We start from the raw sequence: 22,497 nt of genomic DNA on the forward strand, positions 1-22,497 counted from the left end.
CCTGGCATCATTACTACAATATAAATGACACGAGTGGGTCTTCAAAAACTTTCTTCAGAAAGGAATTATATAAAAGCATTATAAGAGAAAACACCTTTATTTCTTTTCTCAAGTAATGAAATAAAATGTTGATATTTTTCTAGTATGGATAGCAAGACATAGAAAATGAGGACTATTACCCCTTGGTTCAGGCCAATTACATGTAATCAGATAAAGTGCAAAGCAAGTAGGTGGGCATCTGAAAGGGTAGGAGTGGCCTTATAGTGTCTACCTTAAAAATTTCAAGGTTCCAAGGAGTAAGTGTGAGTGAAGGAGGCCTCTGTTCCTTTCCTCTGATTTTTTGAGATAAACAAGAAATGTTTACCTAAGCCGAGGGCAGTTCTGACCTAAAGCATTCAGGATGGCATCTGTGATGTTGGAGCAGCCAGAGGCACAGAGGGACTGTAACTTATGGCACCCTCTGCATATAGTAATGAGACCTTCATCTGTGATTTGCTAAAAAACAAGAGAAAAAAAATGCATAGGTATTAGTAACTTAGCAGAAGACAAAGAAAAAAAGTTACCTTTGTGAGATAAGTGCCAAAAAAAAAAAAATAAAAGTAGATATCATATTAATCATGTAGCAGATCTAAAAGAAAATGAACACACTCTTGTTTTTTTCTAGTTCTCTTTGATTTAGTTTGCAAGAGAACCTGTGCTCAATTTTGGTGCAAAGGGAAGAAGCTAAAATGGGGTTCTCTTAACCTAATGGGATGAACGGGACTGGGAACAGCATGTGGTACGTCACAGTGTAGGTTCAATTAAATGATTTTGAACCCAGAAAACAGATAATAACAGCAGTATTTTAATAGTATAAACACATTTACAAGTTCAAAATCGATACTAAGTTCCTGAAAAAAAATGAGACAACCAGTGGATGATAACTGTGATCTCAAATCAACCACAGATCCATTTATTCTGTATTTTAGTTTTATAACATAAAGAATAGCATAACTTAATGGATAGCATAATTTAATGGAGATAGTTGTGCCCAATTCAAATGTAATTCTGTATGTTTTAAATTATTTTAAAATGAAAAAAAGAACACAAAAAGATGTTACATTAAAAAAAAAAAGATATCAGCACTTTAATTTGTCCTGCTAAATTCACTAATTTTGTGGAAGTCTCAGAATAAAGCTTTCCTGTCATTTCTGTTTAATCAAACACTATCCTCAGGTTGTAAGAACAATTGAAAAAAAAATCAAACTTTAAATAATCACTGCTTAAATCAGTATTTTCTCAATATTGTAGAACTGAAACAAAATACACATGAAAAATGGATGCTAAGGCAGATAAAAAATCTGTCATGAGAAAACACTGTTGAGGCATATACACATGTACAAGTACCTAAAAAGGGGATGTATGGTTATTACTAAACAAGGATACATGAAATTAAAAGGGAGAAGCAGCAATCCATAAACATGCATATTTAGGAGGCCAATGGAATTTGTGTCTCACACAATATTAGGAAAACATTGAGAGGGCTGTGCTGCCTTTACCTTCCTAATGTTTTAAGGTCTCTAAGGGATTACCAAAAAAGAAAGATGAAGAAAGTCATGTTAACCAATAATTTAAATTTTTAAGAGTAAAATCTACTAAATATTTTTATGTTTTTAAATTATTCAAGAAAAAGAGACTGCATTAAGAATGTGCTTTGGCAACTTCAATAGTTTTGGGCAGAAGTCTCATGAATGTTGAGAATCATTTCGTGACATTGTACAGAGTGACTGAAGAAACAACTCATGCCCTAAGATCTGGGTGAAGGTAAACAGTAAGATGAACATGACAGAGCTGGTTCTTTACACTTACCAAGTGTGATTTCTGCCTGCTAGAAGAGTAAACGAAAGGAGCTAAAATGGCAAATGGCAGATATGCTATATATGTATTTATATGTATGGGTGAGTGTGAGATACAGAGTGCATGTGTTGAGTGTAAGTATATAAATAAAATCTGAACATGTGTCTATCACTGTAAGATGGTGGTGTCATGTTTACAATAGTTGTGTAAGCTCTTTCTTTTAGGCCAAATATTTCAGTTACATAAATGAAAGTAGAATCAGAATTAAAAGGAATATCATTCCTTTAACTCAGTCTCTAGGAGCCTCTTAGATCACTAACAGCACTGTACGGGTAGGGGCTGGAAGAGCAGGTTGCTTAAACTGCATAAAATGTGGTCCTGTATGTATCACCTTTAAACTAAGCAACTACTATGTTCTAAAGTTTCAGGTGACAAACAAGAAGGGGAAAGTATACTAATCAGAAGGCTTAACATAAACAAGGAAAACCCTCACCAACTTTTTTCATTGCTACAAGAGGCTCTCACTCCAAGGCAACACACATGTAATTTTCAAGGCAAGAGAGAAAAGCTAAAGGTGTGCTGTCAATGCTCTAGGATCCTGAATAGTTTCAGCCAATTCTCTGAGCAAAATTCAGGGGCTTTGAGATAGACACAAAAAGCTGACAGTCTAAACGAGCCAAATGTGAAATACAAATACTACTCCAAAAATAATTTAAAGGGTACATTTTGCTTGTTGTCTGCTTAGATCAGCAGTACCCTATGGCTCACTGATAGATTTTAATCACTGTAATTGCAATTAATTTACCAAAAATGTTTTACTTTAAATACTGAAGTTTGTGAATAATTTTCTTCTAAAAAGTAGAGTTTTCTTATGTAGAAAAAGAAAGGGGTGGAGTTACAGTTTAGCTTATTTGCCTTCTGTATAAGCCACCCTCTATCTCATCCATGTCAAAGCCCTCACGAGTGACTATTGTTGAGCATGCAAAAAAATCGCTGGTCTTTACAAAGGACTAAAACTCTTACAATAATATTATTGAAATGAATTACTAATACAGAAGAAATGCTTACTAAGCAAGTCTGCAAGTTCAAAGTCACCAGTTCAGGACAGTGTGCACCTATGTACTTGAGAGCTTCATCTTCTAGCTAGAAAGATTAAAAAGAGAGAGAAAAAAATGATTACTGACATTGCTTTAAATCTTAAAAATTTAAGAGTATACACATTCATCAATACATTCTAGATATAGCCAACCAAGTTTTAAAGGAAGAATGAACTGGAAACAATGAACTATGATCATATAAACATGTAATTCATATGACTGGAACAGTTATCAGTATTTGTTATCAACTCTGACCACATCAAATTCATCTATTACCAAATCAAGGAAATAAATATTGCCCAATGTTTGGATTTTTCTTTTGATAAATTAAACATGCCTGACAGTATTTTGCTGAAGGATTTCGAAACTAAAATAACTTTCACATTTCTACACTCCCTGTAAAGTTTTTAAAAAACAAACTTTTGGGAGCAGGAGTTGATAAACGAATCCAAAGTTTATCTGCTCCTGGAAGATCAGTGCTATGTGTAGAGTGCTGAGAACAGATGGCAAGTAGTTGATTATAATGATGCAATCCAATTAATATTTTTCAGGATTCCATAAATAACGAGAAACTCAAGCTGTTGTTTTAAGGCAGTCATACTTTTAAAGCTCTGTTTCAAACAATGGAAACCCTTCCATCATGGAGAAACAATGAGGGCATTTTAAATAGAATCCAAGGCTTGGTTTTAGTAATCATTAATAAAATAAGGTAATAAGAGCCTAGCCCTACCTTGTCAGTCATTTCTAAATCCACTCTTGATCATTTCCTTCCAGATGCTACCATGTCAATTCTTTTTTTTTCCACCCCTGTGTAACACTGAGATATTAAAATTTTTAATAACAAAATATGTTGGATTTGTGATGTTACTGGAGGGAAATAAGCACCAACACTATAAAATGTAGGTTGCTGTATACTTGGCACATTTAAGAAAAACTCTTGGTGGTTAAACAACCAGTGGAAATTGCCAAGACTATCTTCCTTGCTTATCCAGTGCAAGGTCTCAGGCAGTGACAACACGGCAAGTTTTCTTTTCAGATTAAATTGCATGAAACCCTTCTTGCCTATGGTGCCTGTTCAGCATGATTTTGTATCCCCAGCTTGCCTCCTCTCAAAATTTTATCTTTGGTCAGGTGTTAATTCTTATATTTTTTTTACTCTACAGAAAACATTTTAATTTTTCAGTAAGCATATGTCTTTGGTCAATAATGCACAACAACTACATATCCCTCAAGCCAACATCTTGGGGCTGCCCACCAAGTTCATGGTTCCTCTATCATTCACAAGTGCAACATGGAGTATTACCTGTGTGCAGCCTTTTAAGAATAAGGCTTTCAGACCTCCACAGCCTCTCACTAGTGCTTGGATACCATCCTTGGTTACTTGGTCACACCAGGAAATGTTTAATTGCTCCAACAGTGGACATCCCTCACTTAGGATAAAACAAAGTGAAACAAACATATAACTAAATCCAATTCCAAAGGCACAAAAGTCTCATTTTATTGGCTATCTAGTCAGGGATTTACTCAATGTAGATTGAGAATATAGGCAATTCCACAACAAAAAAAGGTGCGTTTATCAATGTTTGTGGTGTTCACGTGGGACTACATCACTAGGAGGGCTATCTCAAATCTAGCTTAACTAAGAAGCACAAGCACGATATTGTTTCTGATACATTAGATCATTATGGAGGTTTATATTTTTCAAATCTGTTCTTTTTGCACTTAGAAATTTAAAGGTCTCTAGATAGGAAATGGAAACAAAGTGACTTTTTCTAGTTAACAGAGTAATTAACAAAGAGTCAGATTCAAATTCAAATTCTCTAAATCAATTACTTATCAGGTAATAAGAAGGACAAAAATGACAAAGGATCTGTAAATTTTCCTTTTCTGGGAAGTATCCAGAGGACAATTTCCACAGAAATTTAGGATACATGGTATCAGACCTCTGCCTTCTATCGAACACTAGCTTCATCTTTGATCTTCGATTTCACAGTTAAACTACGGAAGAATCCCAAGCTCTATGGCATTCTTTGGAAAATATTGCTTTAATTGTTTTATAAATTGAAGCCAGGGGAATCTTGGTTCAAGTTCATTTGTCAACATTAATAGTGTGACTTCAGGCAAGTCACTACAGGAAGCCTGCCAATACCATGATTAGTCTGAGATTAGCCATAGCCCTTCTATGTTCTTCCCAAACTGATGAACACTTCTATCACAGTACTTACCATGCTGTGTAGTGGGTTTTTTTGTTTTTTTTTCCATCCACTAGACTCTGAGCAACTTATGGTTAGCAACTATACCTCATTCAGTTACCTCCTATGGTTGAATAACGGTACTCGACATTAAAAAATGTTTTAGATTTTCTTATCTGTAAAGTGTCAGTCATATGTACCTCACAAGATTTTCAAATAAATGAGATCATTTATGTGAATTACTTATAAACTATAAACATCGTTATACTATCTTACTTATTATCCTACAAGGCAAACAGCCTAAGATACATGTATGTGTTCAATATTCATAAGGAAGGTATAGAAGGAGCCACATTTTCAGATTACTTTTACTAATTACACTTTTTCTTTTAATAGCTTAATTCTTACTATTCATAAATGCAACCAATACATGGGACCATAATCATTTATAAAAGGCTGATAAAAAGGTAAAAGTACAAAGGAATTTCACTCTTCTTTTAAGATATATCTTTTGTGATGTACTTTTAAAAGTACATTAACATTAAAACAATGAAAACTTACTGAGAGCTTACTATATACTAGGAACTCTGCTAAGTACTTCCTTCATGTATAAACTGTACTGCTCTGTTCAGAAATCCTAGTTACTTCTAGCCATTTCACCTGAATGTGCCCTGTAACTTGGGCAAGTGGTAAAACAAAAGATCTATTCTGAACTACAGTACAAATCTATAAAACATCATTTCCTTTAAGTCCAATTTTATTCCAGTTATTAAAAAAACAGTTCTGATTATTGGACATTCTTGTTGTACAAAATTTACCTCAGAGCTTTTAGAGACATGTTTGTTATCGATGTACAGGAAGCCAAGTCAAGGTGCCTGAGCTTGGAACAGAACTTGCTAAGGCTAGTACAAGTACTGAAAAATGGAAAGAGGAGAAAATAATGAATAAACATATAGAACACATCCTTAGTATATTATACACAATTCCCATTAAACATATGTATATACATATAACAACTGTAAGATTTCCACATCCCAAATAAAAGCAGTTGCAAATCTAGGGACCTTTCATGCTGATGAAGAGGCAGGTTCACAAAGGATTTAAAAAAAGAAAAAAACTTGTGTTGTGTATGAGAATTTGCATGAAGGGAAAATGGTGCTTGACTCACATTTGGAAATGTTAATAGCTACTGACAGCAAACTACATTTGTGCTGATAAGATATATGTATTTTGCAAATCCAGGAACACCAGAAAAGCTAGCTAGTAACTGCTAGCAAGTGTTGAAACATGAAGACCAAAAGATGCGACTGCTCTTTCACTCCTATCTCTGCTCAGGATAACCTTTGCAAGGCAGTAATGAAAAAACTGAATTTTTGCAAAGTATACAGAGGATGGACAGTGTTGGGCTGAAATAAATTATGTAATATTACTGCCTGCTTTCCTTTATGAATTTCTTAAAGGCTCTTTTTCCACAGTGGTTGAGTTTCCCATTTAAAATTCTAATCCAAACAAGACCCATACATTCTAGTTGGCGGATATGTTTCTTAGGTCTTTGTGTGGACTTATGTTTTCAGTTCTTCTGGGTAGATGCCTCGGAGAATTACTAGGTTCTATACTGAGCTTATATGTGACTTTTTAAGAAACTGCCAAACTGTTTTCTAAAGTTGCTGTACCATTTTACATTCCCACAGCAGTGCATGAAGGTCCCAGTTTTCCCACATCCTTGCCAACACTTGACATTGTCTCTTTTTGACTACAGTCATTTTAGTGGGTATGGAGAATAATCCTCTTGTGGTTTTATTTTATAATTTTGTAATGAACACTCTTTCTTATGCTTATTAGCCATTCATCACTTTCCTTGGAGAAATGTCTAAGTGCTTAGCCCAATTTTTAATTGGATTGCCTTATTACTAATTGTTAAGAGTTCTCTATCTTTTCTCAATATACATATTCTTTAATTTCTCTCAGTAATGTCTTGTGGTTTTCAGTATAGAAATTTGGCATTGTTTTAGAATTATGTTATCTGAAAATAAGGACAGTTTTACTTCGTTCCTATTGGTATGCTCTCTCTCTTTTAAAAACTATTGCATTAGATAGAATTTTCAATAAAATGTTGAATAGAAATGACATGAGTTAATGTCCTTGCTTTGCTCTTGATCTTAGGGTAAGGCATTCAATCTTTCACTATTAAGTATGATGTTACCAATAGGTTTTTCATGGATGTCTTTGATCAGATCAAGGAAACTCCCTTCTACTCCTAGTTTGTTGAGAATTTTTATCACGAATGGGTGTTGGATTTCTTCATGTGCTTTTTCTGTATCTAATGATGTATTAGTTGTGTAACAAATTACCTCAAAACTAAGCAGCTTACAACAACAATTATTTATTATCTCAGTTTCCATGGGTCAAGAATTCAGGCACAGGCAGCTTAGCAGGGTGCCTCTGGCTCAGGGTTTCTGACAAGGCTACAGTCAAGGTACTGGCCACAGCTGCATTCATCTCAAAGGTTAAATGGGTACAGATTCCCTTCCAAGCTCATTCAGGTGGATGTTGGCAGGCCTCAGAAGATCCAATTCCAAGCTCACTCATTTGGTTTTTGGTAGGATTCAGGTTTGCTGGCTATAGACCAGAGATCCCAGTTCCTTGTCACATGGGCCTCTCAACAGAGCTACTCACAACAGGGCAACTTGCCTCCCCCAGAGCTGGAGCCCTGAGAGAAAGTAGAGCAAGACAGAAGTCACAGTCTTGGTAACCTAATCTCCAAAGCGACATCCAATCTCTTCTGCAGTAGTCTATTGTTAGAAATGAGTCACTAAGTCCAGTCCACGCTCAAGAGGAAAAGATTACAAAAGGGTGCAAATACGAGGAGGCAGGTATTACTTGGGGGTCACTGCGGGGGCTACCTATCACATTGAAATGATTGTGTGTTTTTTGTCCTTTATTCAGAGGGCAGTAAATCTCACCAGCTTCCTACTTATTTATGGCTCACAAGCCAAGAATGGTGTTGACATTTTTAAATGGTTCAAAGAAAATCAAAAGATCCTATTTTGTGACATGTGAAAATTAAATGAAATTCAAATTTCACCACCATGCAATAAAGTTTTACTGGGGCACAGCCACATTCATTTGTTTATGTATTATCTATGGCTACCTTTGTAAAACACTGGTAGGGTTGAGTAGCTGTGACAGAGACTATGTGGCCAACAAAGCCTAAAATATTTCCTTATCCAGCTTCATATAGAAAAAGTTTGCTGATTCTTGCTTTATTCTATTTATTATGAAATATTACATGAACTGACTTTCTATTTTTTTTAGACTGAAGTAGAGTTGATTTTTTAAAAAATTTATTTATTCATTTAATGGAGGCACTGGGGGTTGAACCCAGGACCTTGTGTACACTAAGCATGCATTCTACCACTGAGCTATACCCTCCCTCTGAAGTATAGTTGACTTACAGTGTTGTATTAGTTTCTGGTGTACAGCACAGTGATTCAGTTACATGTATTATTTTTCACTACAGGTTACTCCAAGCTGCTGAATACAGCTCCCTGTTCTATACAGCAGGACCTTGTTGTTTATCTATTCTGTACCTAGTAGTTTGTATCAGCCAATTTCAAATTCCCAATTTATCCCTCCCTTCCCCTTTCTCCCACTGGTAACTGTAAGTTTATTTTCTGTCGATGAGTCTCCTGTTTTGTAAATAAGTTCCTTTGTGTCATTTTTTAAAGATTCCACATATAAGTGATATCACATGAAACCTGTCTTTCTCTCACTTACTTCACTTACTGTGATAATCTCTAGGTCCACCCATGTTGCTGCAAATGACATTATTTCATTCCTTTTTATGGCCGAGTAGTGTTCCATTGTGTGTGTGTGTGTGTGTGTGTGCGCGCGTGTGCGCTGTCAATGGACTTTCAGGTTGATTCCATGTCTTGGCTATTGTAAAAAGTGCTGCTGTGGACACTGGGGTGCATGTGTCTTTCTGAATTTCTGAGTTTTCTCTGGATATATGCTCAGGAGTGGGATTGTTAGATCATATAGTAACTATTTTTAGTTCTTCAAAACCTCCATACTGTTCATCATAGTGGCTGTACCAATTTACATTCTCACCAACGAACTGATTTTAGGATGCTAAACTACACCTGTATGTATTTCTGGGATAAAACCCACTTGGTTATGATCCAAAACCTTTTTATATGTTGCTGGATTTGGTTTCCTAAGATTTTGTTAAGTATTTTTGCACCTCTGTTCCTGACAGCAAATCAGTAGATTTCCTTTTATTGTGATGTCTCTAATTGGCTTTTGTATCAGAAAAATACTGGCCTCTTAGAACAAGTCATGAAGTGTTTCTTTTATCAATGAGTTTCAGGATTGGTATTAAATCTTCTTTAAATATATGATGGACTCACCAGTGAAGCGATCTGGGCCTGGGCTTTTCTTTGTGGGACAATTTTGAATTACTCAGTGAATTTACTTGCTGTACATCTATTCAGATGGTCTATTTTTTTCTTGAGTCAAATTAGGTAATTTGGGCCTTCCCAGGAATTTGCCCATTTCATCTAGGTTGTCTGATTTGTTAGCATAAAGTCATTTATGATTTTCCATGATAATCATTTTATCTGTCTTTTGGCTCAAGTATTTAGTCCTCTCCTTCATTCCTGCTTTTGATAATTTGAGTCTTCTTTCTTATTTTCTTAGTCTATGTTTGTCAAGTCTTAATTTTTTTCCCAAAGAACCAGCTTTTGGTTTCATTGATTTTATTACTATTTCTGTTGCCTATTTCATGATATCCAATTCAATCTGCACTTTTCCCCCTTCTTCTGTGTGCTCTGGACTTTGTCCTTTTTCTAATTTCTTAATGTCAAAGATTGTTATTGATTTGAGCTTTCTCTTTCTTTCCTCTTTTTTGATAGGAATGCAGAGCTATATCACTATCTTGGCTGCATCCCATAAATTCTGGTAACTTTTTATTTTCATTTAGCTCAAAATTATTTAGAAGCTTTGATGCTTAACTTCCAGATACTTGAGGTTTTTCCACATTTTGTTCTGTTGTGAATCTCTAGTTTAATTTTTACTTTTTTTAAAGTTATTTTCTTATAGTTTGCTCATGGATTACAATATGTATCTCAACTTACCACAATGTATTTCAGAACAATAACCTGATTCTCACAAAACATAAGCATTTTGCTACAATAGCTCATGGTTCCCTGCACTCTCCTTTATGCTATTACTTTCAAGTGTTTAAATATATATTACTTCTATATATGATGTAGACCTAACAATATAGTGTTATGATTATTGCTTTATACAGGCTTTTATTTTCTCAAGAAGACACGAGAGAATTAGTCTTAGATTTACCCACATATTTACTAGCAATTCTGATTACTCTTCATTTATCAGTTCCTATGATTTGAGTTACTGTTTGGTATTTATTTCCTTTGGACCTGAAGAGCTTTTAGTATTTTTTGCAAAGCACATTTACTCACAACAAATCCTCTCCATTTTTGTTTATCTGGGAAAATCATTATTTTGCTTTCATTTTTGAAGGATAGTTTTCTTTTCAGAATACTGAATACGTCACATGGCTCTGGCTTCCACTGTTTCTGATTAGGTTACACGTTAATCATATATTCCTTTTTTATACATGAGTTATTTTCCTTTTGCTGCTTTCAAAATCTTCTCTTTTAGTTTGGCTCTAGGTTTGGATATCTCTATTTTTAATCTTCCTGGGGTTACTGAACTTAGAGTTGTAGATTAATGTTTATCATCAAATTTGGAAGGTTTTCTACATCAATTCCTCATATATATATATATATACACACACACACATATATATATAATAAAAAAAATACACATATATATTATATGTATGTGTGTGTGTGTGTGTGTGTGTATTTTTTTTTTTTTTTTTTTGCCCCTCTCTGTCTTGTCTGGGATTCCCATTTTATGTATGCTGGTACTCATAATGTTATTTCACAGATCTCTGAGGCTCCACCCATTTTACTTTAATCTTTTATCTTTCTGTTCTTCAGACTGGAAAATATCTACAAATCTATCTTTAAATTGATTGTATTTATTTACTTTTGTGTATACACACACACACACAATATACCACACCTTCTTAACCCAGTCATCTGTCAGTGGGCATTTAGGTTGTTTCCATGTCTTGGCTGTTGTAAATAGTGCTGCTATGAACATTGGGGTGCATGTAACTTTTCAAATTTGAGCTTCCTCCAAAGTTGGATGCCCAGGAGTGGGACTGCTGGATCATATGGTTAAGTCTGTTTTTAGTTTTTTAAGGAATCTCTATTCTGTTTTCCATAATGGCTGCACCAAACTACATTCCCTCCGACAGTGTAGGAGGGTTCCCTTTTCTCCACACCCTCTCCAGCATTTATCATTTGTGGACTTTTAAATGATGGTCATTCTGACTGTAGTGAGGCGATACCTTACTTTTGATTTGCATTTCTCTGATAATTAGTGATACTGAGCATTTTTTCATGTGCCTATTGGCCATTTGTGTGTCTTTGTTGGAATTACTTGTTTAGGTCTTCTGCCTTTTTTTCGATTGGGCTCTCTTGTTATTACATTGTAACAGTTGTTTCTATATTCTGGAAATTAAGCCCTTGTCAGTCGCATCATTTGCAAATATTTTCTCCCATTCTGTAGGTTCCTTTTTTTGTATCTTTAAGCTTATTTTCTGTTCCTACCCTGCCCCCCACAGCTTTATGGACATATAACATTGTGTAAATTTAAAGTATACAGTGTGATGATTTGATACACATATACGTTGTGGAATGGTTACCACAATAAGGTTAGTTAGCACACTCTTCACCTCACATAAATACCATTTTGTTATTATTATGGTGAAAACATTTAAAATCTATCCTCAAGTATACAATACAGTACTGTTCATTACAGTCATCGTGCTATACATTTGGATCTCTGGAAATTATTTGTCTTATACAAGTTTGTATTCTCTGACCAACATCTTTCTCATTTTTTCTGTTATCTTTAACGTGCAATTTGAGACTGCTACTGAATTTTTTTAGATACTGTATTTCTATTTCCAGAATTTCCATTTGGCTCATATTTTACGACTTCTATCTCTATTGACATTCTCTATTTAAAAAGCCACTGTCATCATACTTTCCTTTTTAAAAATGGGGATATAATTTTTAATGTGTAACATTGTATTAGTTTCAGGTGTACAACAAACTGATTCAAATATATGTATATATTGCAAAATGATCACAATGACCTACGTTACCACACATAGTTGCCATATTTTTTCTTGTGATGAAAATGTAAGATCTCCTTTCGATTAATTATTAATAGTTTGGTTTCAGTGTACGTAATGTGCACATATTTTTATTAAGGTTATCCTTAAGTATTTTATGTTCTTGGATGTTACCGTGGATGTTGCTATATTTAAAATTTCACATTCCAATTGTTCATTGATAGTATATGGATACATAATTAATTTTTGCATATTGGCCATTTTTCCCAGGAACTTGCTAGAACAAGCCCTATCATGCCATTTGTAAACTACTTTCCAATCTACATGTCTCCCTTCCTGGCTCCCCTTATTTCTTTTACAATTAAATACAATGTTAACAGTATATTTTTCATATATACAATTTATCAGGTTAAGGAAATTACCTTTTCCTAGTTTGTTTAGAGATTTTCTCATTAATAGGTGTTTAATTTTATAAAATGCCTTTTTTGGTTCTATTGAGATGATCAGGTGATTTTTCTTCCTTGATCTGTTATTAAGTTGTAACTTCTAACACTGACTGATTTTGCATGTTAAAACAATCTTACATTTATGGGATAAATCCAAGTTGGCTATGATTTATTACCATTTTCATATATTGCTGGATTCAACTTGATATTTCGTTAAAGATTTTTACTTGTCCATATGGGATACTGATCTCTAGTTTCCTTTTCTTTCTTTTCTTATTTTTGAAACCATGGTAATGATGGCATTATAAAATGAGTTAAGAAAGCTTTTCCTCCTGCTCTTTTTTTGGAAAGATTTTTACAAGACTGTTTCCTTCTAAAATGTTCAATAGGGAGTGGGTATAGCTCAGTGGTAGGGCACATGCTTAGCATGTATGAGGTCCCAGGTTCAATCCCCAATACCTCCATGAAAAAAATAAAATACGATAAATAAAATGTTCAATAGAATTTAATACTATACAAGCCCGTAGCATTTTGTTTTGGTTTTTTGGATTTTTATTTTTGGTGGAAAGGTTTTTAATCATCAATCAAATTTCTAAAGATATACAGCAACTCAGATTTTCTATTTTTTAATAGTTTTGGTAATTTTTGCCTTTCAAGGAAATTATTCATTTCATCTTAGCTATCAAATTTATTGGCATACAATTGCTCATAATATTCTCTTATTATCCCATTAATAGGTGTAGAAAATGTAGTGATATTTCTTTTTACAGTCTTGGTAGTGGCAGCTTTTGTTTTCTTTCTTGACTAATCTAGAAGTTGATCAAGCTTATTGATTTTATTTCAAAGAAACAGCTTCCAGTTTTATGGCTTTCCTCTACTCTCTCCCCATTTTTTATTTCATTAATTTTTACCATTATCTTTATTTCCTTCCTTTTACTTACTATGGATTTACTTTCTTTTTCTAGTTTCCTAAGGTGAAAGATCTGATTTTAAACCTTTCTTTTATAACACAAGCATTTAAAGCTACACATTTTGCTCTAAGCACTGCCATTGGTGCATTCTACAAGTTTCAAATGTTGTGTTTCCATTATGAGACAGTGAAATTTACTTTGTAATTTTCTTTGTAATTTATTCCTTGATGCGTGGTTATTCAGGTTATATTTAATATTCAAAATTTCCAGATATGTATTATCTGATTCCTACTTTAATTCTAATTTAACTCTGTTGAGGCCATAGAACGTACTCAATATGATTTCAATCCTAAATTTACTGAAGCTTGTTTTATGGCTCATTATTTGGTGTCTCTTATTGAATATTCCAAGTGCACTTGAAAAGAATGCTTATTCTGGTACTTTCTGGTATAGTATTCTATAAATGTCAATTAGGACAAGTTCATTGATAGTGTTGTTCAAGTCTTCTATAGCTTTACTGGTTTTTTTGGTCTACTTGTTTTATCTTCACTGAAAGAGCAGGGTACTATTTAGTATTTTTTCCATCTACTCTTTTTCCTGAAGTTTACATCATCTGATATTAACAACCACATCAACTTTCCTGTGATTAGTATTTGTGACAGTGTATCTTTTCTCATCCTTTTAATCTCCATATTATTTTTATGTTTTCTTATAGTCTTGAGCATATTTGTAATTGCTATTTTTAAACCCTTTATTGGTCATATTTTATAATCTGTTCTTTCTAGGTCTGTTTCTATTGACTGGTTTTTTTTCTGGTTCTTCTTAGTATCATTTCCTGCTTCTTTGTAGATATTGTAATTTTTTATTGAATGCTGGAAATTTTGTGTCTCCCTTTAAAGAACACTGAGTTTTGATTTGGCAGGCAATTAAGTTAGTTCTTGGTCTACCTGATGCTAAAATTTTCCTTTTAACCTTTATTAGGGCAGGTCTAGTTTAGCTCCACTAACAAGATGTGACTTTTCTGCACTCTTCATTAAATGTCCCAAGGTGTTCAATGAGCCTTCTCCATTTGGGGTAGTTAGAACTTTCCCAGCTTTATTTAAGCTCTGGCAATCTCAGTAATTGCTCTTAACTTATTAGATGTTCTTTGCCCAGCTTTGTGGGGTCTCAATATGTGCAAATATAGTTTACTATTTAGCCAAATTTATGTAGATTTCTGCAGCCCTGTTTTGAGTAGTTCCCCCTCCCAAGACACAAAGCAAGCCACTCTGGTCTCCCTGAACTTCGATCTCTTTCTCTTCAAATCAGCCAGAACTCTGTGCTCTGCTTGGGTTCCTTCTCCTTGTGCTGTTACATGGAAAATGCTACCAGGCAGAAAGCTGGGGTAATCATAGGGCTCACCCTCATTGTTTCTCAGTCCTGCTATGCATGTTTTCCAGCATCTCAAACTGCTTGTTCTCTGTGTTTTGTGCAGTTTTATAGTTGTTTATAACTTGAGGGCAGTTAACTGTCATTATCAGAAGTCTCCATCTTTGATTTTTAGTTTGTATCATTTTTCTTTTAAATTGTGCTAGTGGTTATTTGATAATTTTTAAGATATTAAGTTTTTTTCTTTAAAGGAGTGATAAAGTTAATGCACTTATGTTAACGACTGCTTTGATTTCTTTAATTCATGTTTCAATTATGTAAAATATTTACATGGCTATTAAAGTAAAACATGGTATTTCAGAGGTCTCCTTTTCATTCCTGTCTCTTCATGTTTTCTCTCTCCTCACAAGTAATCATTTTCATTCATTTCTGATGATGAAAATATAAGTAAATATGGATATATATTATCTGAAGTGTCAGGCTATTGGTATAGTCATGGTTGGGGAGGGGTTAGTAAATTTGTCTCTCATTGGTTTCCAAATCAATTTACATGAATAATGTGTCTTAGGTAGAATTAATTAATAACCACAGTCCTTGTCTTTCAGACATTTTCTTGAATTAAAAGTTAACAAGTTGTGGCCTCAAAGAAAGGAATAAAACAAACAATGTGTATGTACCCTGTGCTTGGAGTGTCTTTCACTTTCCTTCATTCAAGCAATTCTAAAGAGACCATCTCTTTTTTGAGGCCTTTTTGAAGAACAAGAAGATTCACTGAATAATCCAGGCCCCTCCCTGTGTAAACATGTTTCTTCAGTGGCTTCACTTCACCTCCTAATAGGCAACAATTTCCCTACATAATATTTAAATGCTATTTGACACATGTTATTACCAACAGACCCTTGGGCTGAATGTTTTTTATATCTACCTTCTATGTCTATCGGGTCTGTGACAGTAAACTCTTACGGATGGATGTTTTGTTTCTTTTAAATTATGACTGACACAAAACACTGTATATTTAAAGAGTCATTTAAGAAACACTCTCTATATTGATTATTATAAGCTATTTAGTCCTGTGTTTAAGCTTTTACATCTTTTTACAGAATCATCTGTTCATTGTGTCTTTTGAACGATAGCTACTAATATCTTCTTGAAATATAAGCAGTCATAGTAATTTATATTATTAGTATTTCTTACTGCACACTACAATTTTAAAGTTTTACTTTAAATATTAAGACAGAATTTGTGCCCAATTCCTAAATAAGTTTCTTGTTCTATTTCTAACTTTAATGTCTCTTTCTCCTTTTAAAACATCTATAAGATCAAAATGAAATTTGCTAAATATACTTAGTAGCCTGCATTTAAAGCTAGGATAGGCAGGACATAAGGGGCTATGACTTGCCCTTCTGAAACATAAATTACTTACGCATCTGTAGTCTTTGTACACCCATTCAGATTTAGTACTTCAATGTTCCTACAGTTTTGTGCAAAGGTCCTTACAGGAAAGAAACAAACAAAAGAGACTGAAGTGAAATGGGCACAATTCTCAGCATTAAAAATAATAATAAAAGATATTAATAATGGTAATATTGGATGTTGGTACAAACACAGTTCATAATAAATTAATTTTCAACCATGAACTTTGAACATCGATCTTTTTGTCAACCAGTTAAAATTATCCTAACTTTGAGAAAGAAAGTTAAAAAAACTTACAAGGCTCCAAGAGAACCATTTATAATACAGGGAATCTGGCTTTTGGGGGAAGAGCACTTGTTCTTTTATTCTCTGAGTAGGAAGATGAAAACTATTCTAGCCTTTTCTGGGTGAGATGGTGTGGCTCGGTGTTATTCTTTACTTCAGTCAAGAAGATCAGTTAATCAATAGGTATGTTTTTACCTTAATGCATTGTCTCCTACTCCAAGACACCCCCGAAGACTTAACTTTCGTAAAAAGCCCCCACATCTTTTTGAAATATTCTCCACTACGCGGCCCTGTTAAAAAAAAAAGATAAAAAAGACAACCCATCATGTTGTTTTTGAAAAGAACACATTCTCATTTTTAAGTGGTTTCTACTCCTTTTTAAAGATCTAATTAAATCAATGGGGAAATTTCAACTTACCATGAGAAAGCTTTTCTGATTAATCCATCTACTTGAATCATGCCTAAACCTATATTGCTATTTATTTTGTTCATCTTGTAAGACATTCTGTATTTGAGGAAATGGTGCTCTGCAGTTCTTGTGTCACTATATTAATGTAGACTTCTCCCTTGGTTAAACTGCAACTTCTAAAGGATATTAACTGCCGTTTCTGTGTCCTTTCTAAACGATTTCCTGTAGTACACTAAATGCAGCAGAGGCTCAGTGAACAGTGAACAAAATCTTGCTGAATGATTCTGTGGGTCACGTTGCTTTAAACATTCACATCCATGAAGATTAGAGAATTGTCAAGAAAACATAAAAATCCATCATAATGTCAGTGGGCAATATTTTAAAAGCACTTTATGAAGATAATGGAAAGTTCACGTGAGGTTTTTGCTGTTTTTTTTTTAACTTCTTACGTGGATCCTCAAGCAACTAAGATCCACCAGAACTTAAAAAAAAAAAAATCCAACTGAAAAAAAATATAAATCTCATTTTAATCCTTGTAACACAGTGAGGAAGTTATTATTTCTACTCTCCTGATAAGAAAACCAAGGAGCTCAAATTCAGGTTAAAATTTAAGTTTCAGCTATTATTATTCTCCATTTTGGAGAAAACAGGCAATACTAAGAGATGAAATATGACGGAGAAGTGAGAAAGGAAAAAATCTCTCCACAGCACAAACAACCCAATAAATGACTTTGGCTTTATTCTTTCTTTATTCTCCACAAAAACTATCTGTGGACTACCCAAGAACCCAAAATGCTCATCAAGAAGAAATCATGCAAATGTGCTTCAACATGTTGCTAACTTTATTTTTCAATAAACAAATATAAAAAGACTACCTTAAAATGAGCAAACACAGGTTCACATTTCCACCACAAAAATAAAAAAAGTTTTTGAGTCTCATGAACACTACATAACTTAGTATGATTTCAGTAAAATAATTCTGCTTATTCTCAAAAACTGAAGAAGTTTTTGGGAACACAGCAGGCTCCCATGAAGTTCAGATGCACTGAAATTAATAGTTTCTCTCTCCAGGGAAAGGAGATTTATATGGTTGGGGCTAATCTGTTCCATGCTGTAATTACATTCTAACGAGAGAAATGGGGCCACACACCACATAATTATACCTCAATATCCCTCTGGAAATCAAACAAGTCAATTCGCTGCCAGTTACTGCCATCCAGCGCCAGAACATTCCAGGCCTATTTTGAAGAAAAAGAATGAGTAGAAGTTGAGACAAAGGGGAAAAGTCAGCAATATTAAAGTTCACAATTCAACCTACCAATAATGGAAATTATTCAATATGAAATTGACCAAAAAATTTCCCAGGCCACCCCATACTATTAACTCCCAAAAGCTCTGTCTTATTTCTGATTCATACTTGAATCTCCAAGTAGATTATCTCCTAAATGAGCAGGTACAGAAATTAGCAGCTACAAAAGATCTTACGTTAGGAGGCTGGGGAAAGGATAAGTTGTGATAAGTATCACAGCCAGAAACTGTTTTCTTACTGGAGTTTCTAATCTCAAATGAGATAATTCAGTTGATGAAAAGCAAATCTGTTATTCTACCCCTCAATAAGGTGAGGGCGAAACCAAAGAAAGAAAACAGTATTCTGAATGTACTGTGTTCAGTATATATACTATGTTCAATATATATTTGCTATCCATAGCATCACTTGGTTGGACCTGAAACTGTGATGTGGTGACCTGGGCTTAGAAAAGGCACCATCATTTCTCTGTATTCATGACAGAGACTTAATGCTTTCCTCATTACCATTTTTGCTCACTCAGGTAGGTTTTTCAATTGGTCATTTTGCCCTTTGACTTGATTCAGTGGTAATTTCAAAACAGTGAAAGTTTTGAGACTTCTCATTAATTTCTTTAATGAGCTAAAGGGAGGCAAGAAAGTTTCTAAACTTTTGAACTTTTCAGGACAAGGTGAAAAATGACCCAAATAAGAGTTAACTTGTGGATCATTCTGTATTTTAATCAGAAAGCCTTTAAAAGTTTTCCCTGTTAAATTTAAAGTGTAAACAAAGGTTTTAATACTATTGAGTTATAAACTTCTCATATCATCTCTTATTACAACAAATCAAAATGCAGATGTGATACTGCAATTCTAAAGGGAAACTGTGTATACACTTATAAGCTCCAGGGTAACTGTCACACAGTCAGCAAGAAATACGTCAGGGGTATGAGGGTAAACAAAGTTGTCATTCCAGAAATCTTAAAGATTCCTCAGGATTTCAGTGTTAACTTTTCTTCTTGTGGCTTCATGTTTTTCCAACGGTTTCCAACATGGCTGGTCATGGAGACAAAACTTTTTGAACATTGTGTGTTTACTAGGGCTAAATATACCTCTGATTTGGTTTGGTATTTTTCATTTCCTTATACTACTTTCTCCAGCAAGCAGGAAACATGCTAAACTGAGACTAAAATTAGGAATGACAAGTACCTCTCTAGAGTTTTTTAAAAAATTTTTTGATGGAGGGAGGTAATTAGGGTTATCTATTTATTTATTTTTTTAAGTGGTAGTACTGGGGATTGAACCCAGGATCTCATGCATGCTAAGCATGCATTCTACTGCTGAGCTATATCCTCCCCCCTTCCAGAGTCTCTTTTAAAAGCAAATTACCTAAATATTCAAGTATAGAAAATAACAGGATAACTACCTATATACTAACTATCCAGATTTAATGAAAACTGGCTTTGTGCTTCCTTGTAAGCTAAAACATATTAAGAGGGAAGAGGAACCTGCAAATGAAAACAACCATCAAAGCTCACTCAAATCAACATTCCTGAGACGAGACTCTGCAACTAAATAGGTTTAGACACTGGTTTTGTTTTTCAGTTCATATTGAGCTTCCTATGGAGACAGCAAGGAAATCCCACTCATTTGTACCAGCCATGTCTACCACTATCAGGGACAGAAATGTCATGAATAGAAATCATCAAAGTACTACTGGCTGTTTCCAAAACAGCTGGTACACAGATTTAGTATGGCTTTTAAGATGCAGAAACTTCATTAAACTTAGGAATTCAAGGTGAATTTTCTATGGCAAGTTTTGTGTGTGTATGTGTTTGTGTGTGTGCATGTGTGTGTGAGGGGATCAGTGTTGGAAATGTGAAGGAAAACATGGGCCTACTTACAAAGATAAACTCAACAGTCTATGATACAACCATGTTACATATTCAGCACCTAAGACTGTACCTGGTACACAGTAGGTTTCCAATAAATATTTGTTAAATAAACAAGCAAAAAGCCACTGTCCAGTTTGTAAAAAAAAAATTGTAGGTACTCATTCATTTTATTAAGTTAGTTATTATACATCTGGATTACAAAAGAGACCAGGAATGGTTCATAAAGCAGTTTTCCCACAACAGAGATTCTATCCTTAATATTAATGGCAGCAATAAGATTATGATGTTTCACTGTTTTGTCACACCAATGTCAATTGACAAAAATGGATAAGCGTAATTCATAAACTGACTCAGAATAGAATATGGTTTGCTCTACAATTTCTAAAAAGTTAAACTCTGGTTATTATCTTCTGAGAAAAAAAATATAGGGAGATAATATGAGAATTAGACCCTCAGGAGCCTTCCAGGTATGTACATAAAATGAACTAGGAAAACATAATGAAACACTATTTTATGACAATTTTGAGTAAAGCCTTTACCTTTCAATTTGCATGTTTAATATTTTTTCCTTGAAAATGTTTCCTCTCTTTGTATTATACAAATAGTAAAGAGTTTCAAAAAATTAAAGTTAGAGACAGTACATACAGGAAAATTCAGGTTTGGGAAAGGCACGTGAAACAACCTTCTTGGAAACACAATATACAACTAACATCTGAAGTAAATGGTTTGCCTACTACAGAAGCTGATTATCATCAGTGTCAGGTGGGATGCCCTTGTAATCATGTCAGTCGTCCTTACCCTGGAGACCTGAGCACAGCGACACAAGGTAACAACATCCAGAAAAGAAAATATCCTAAAAAGAGATGGAGAAAAAATTATATGATAAAGTAGCTTCTCAATTTTTGTCTATAAATAATTGGCTATGTTAACACATGCACAAAAAGGCAGAAGTTCTTTTAAACAATCACACAGAAAGCTGGAGCAACTTATGAAAACAATACTGCCCATATAAAACATAGGGGCAGAAAGTAATCTTTGCCTTGGTAATGTACATATCAGTACCACACAATTTCAATTATTCACATCAAGAGATGATAAGATATTCCTACAGATAATTTTTTTTTAAGTAAAAAAACAATTTTCATACTGGTTATCAAAAGAAATAGGTTAGGGGAAGGATCTCTTAACAAAGAATTTTACAGTTATAAGGGAAAAAGATAAAATAATACTGATAAACTACACCTAAAACATAGCAACTATAAAATGTTAAATCTCTATTTATTTAATTCTGATATGGAAAATTATAAAACTCATTTAACACATCAATGTCAGGAAACACCACCTAAAATTTTTCTGCTCTAGAGAGGTTAAATATTTATTTTGAAGAATTATTATTTGAAATAATTAATTTGCTTAAAGGATGATAACGCTCTACATTATAAGCCACCTGTAAAAACAGGTCAAAGCATCCCGGGAATAAAGTGAATGGGTCACTTCTGCTTAGAAGTTCTCCTTCCTCATAAACACCCTTAAAGATTATTTTGATCTGAGTAACAAGCGAAGGTCTTCTGCTAGTGGCAAAAAGTAAAAATATAGCATGCCTTTTAAAGTAAATTAATTTTGCTTTAAGTTTTTTTGAAACTTAAAAAAATTGGATTATATACATAATATAAAACTTACCAGTTAACCATTTTTAAGTGTATAGTTCAATGGCATTAAGTACATTCACACTGTTGTGCAATCAACACCGTCATCCATTGCCAGAACTTTTGCATCTTCACAAACTGAAGCTCTGTACCCACTGGACAGTAACTCCTCATTTCGCCTTTCCCCCAAACCCATGGCAACCACCACTCTACTTTCTTCCTCTGTGAATCTGACTACTCTAGGTACTTCATATGAGTGGAACCATATGGCACTTGCCCTTCTGTGACTGGCTTATTTCATTTAGCATAATGTCTTCAAGGTTCATCCACGTTGTACTATGTATCAGAATTTCCTTCCTTTTTAATGCTGAATACTATTCCAATGTATAAATATACCACATTTTGTACACCTGACCATAGATGGAAAGGCTGGATACCCTTCTTCTCTTGAGTCAGCCTTGCTACCACACCCTGA

General features: G+C 34.1%; 1 protein-coding gene across 4 annotated transcripts in view; it reads right to left on the bottom strand.

Annotated features, from left to right (window-relative positions):
• Positions 1–22,497, bottom strand: part of FBXL20 (F-box and leucine rich repeat protein 20) — a 91,755-nt gene that overhangs the window by 14,799 nt on the left and 54,459 nt on the right. For all 4 annotated transcript variants that reach the window (XM_064496033.1, XM_064496034.1, XM_031468208.2 and 1 more), the window contains exons 3-10: positions 21,175–21,229; positions 18,361–18,435; positions 16,984–17,078; positions 16,514–16,582; positions 5,944–6,039; positions 4,237–4,363; positions 2,905–2,979; positions 365–495 (exon numbers count right to left, since the gene is read on the bottom strand). In XM_064496033.1, coding sequence (XP_064352103.1) covers positions 365–495; positions 2,905–2,979; positions 4,237–4,363; positions 5,944–6,039; positions 16,514–16,582; positions 16,984–17,078; positions 18,361–18,435; positions 21,175–21,229 — 723 coding nt within the window. The remainder of the gene's footprint in view (positions 1–364; positions 496–2,904; positions 2,980–4,236; positions 4,364–5,943; positions 6,040–16,513; positions 16,583–16,983; positions 17,079–18,360; positions 18,436–21,174; positions 21,230–22,497) is intronic.

The sequence above is a fragment of the Camelus dromedarius genome, chromosome 16 (genome assembly GCF_036321535.1).
Source record: "Camelus dromedarius isolate mCamDro1 chromosome 16, mCamDro1.pat, whole genome shotgun sequence".
Taxonomy (NCBI): domain Eukaryota; kingdom Metazoa; phylum Chordata; class Mammalia; order Artiodactyla; family Camelidae; genus Camelus; species Camelus dromedarius.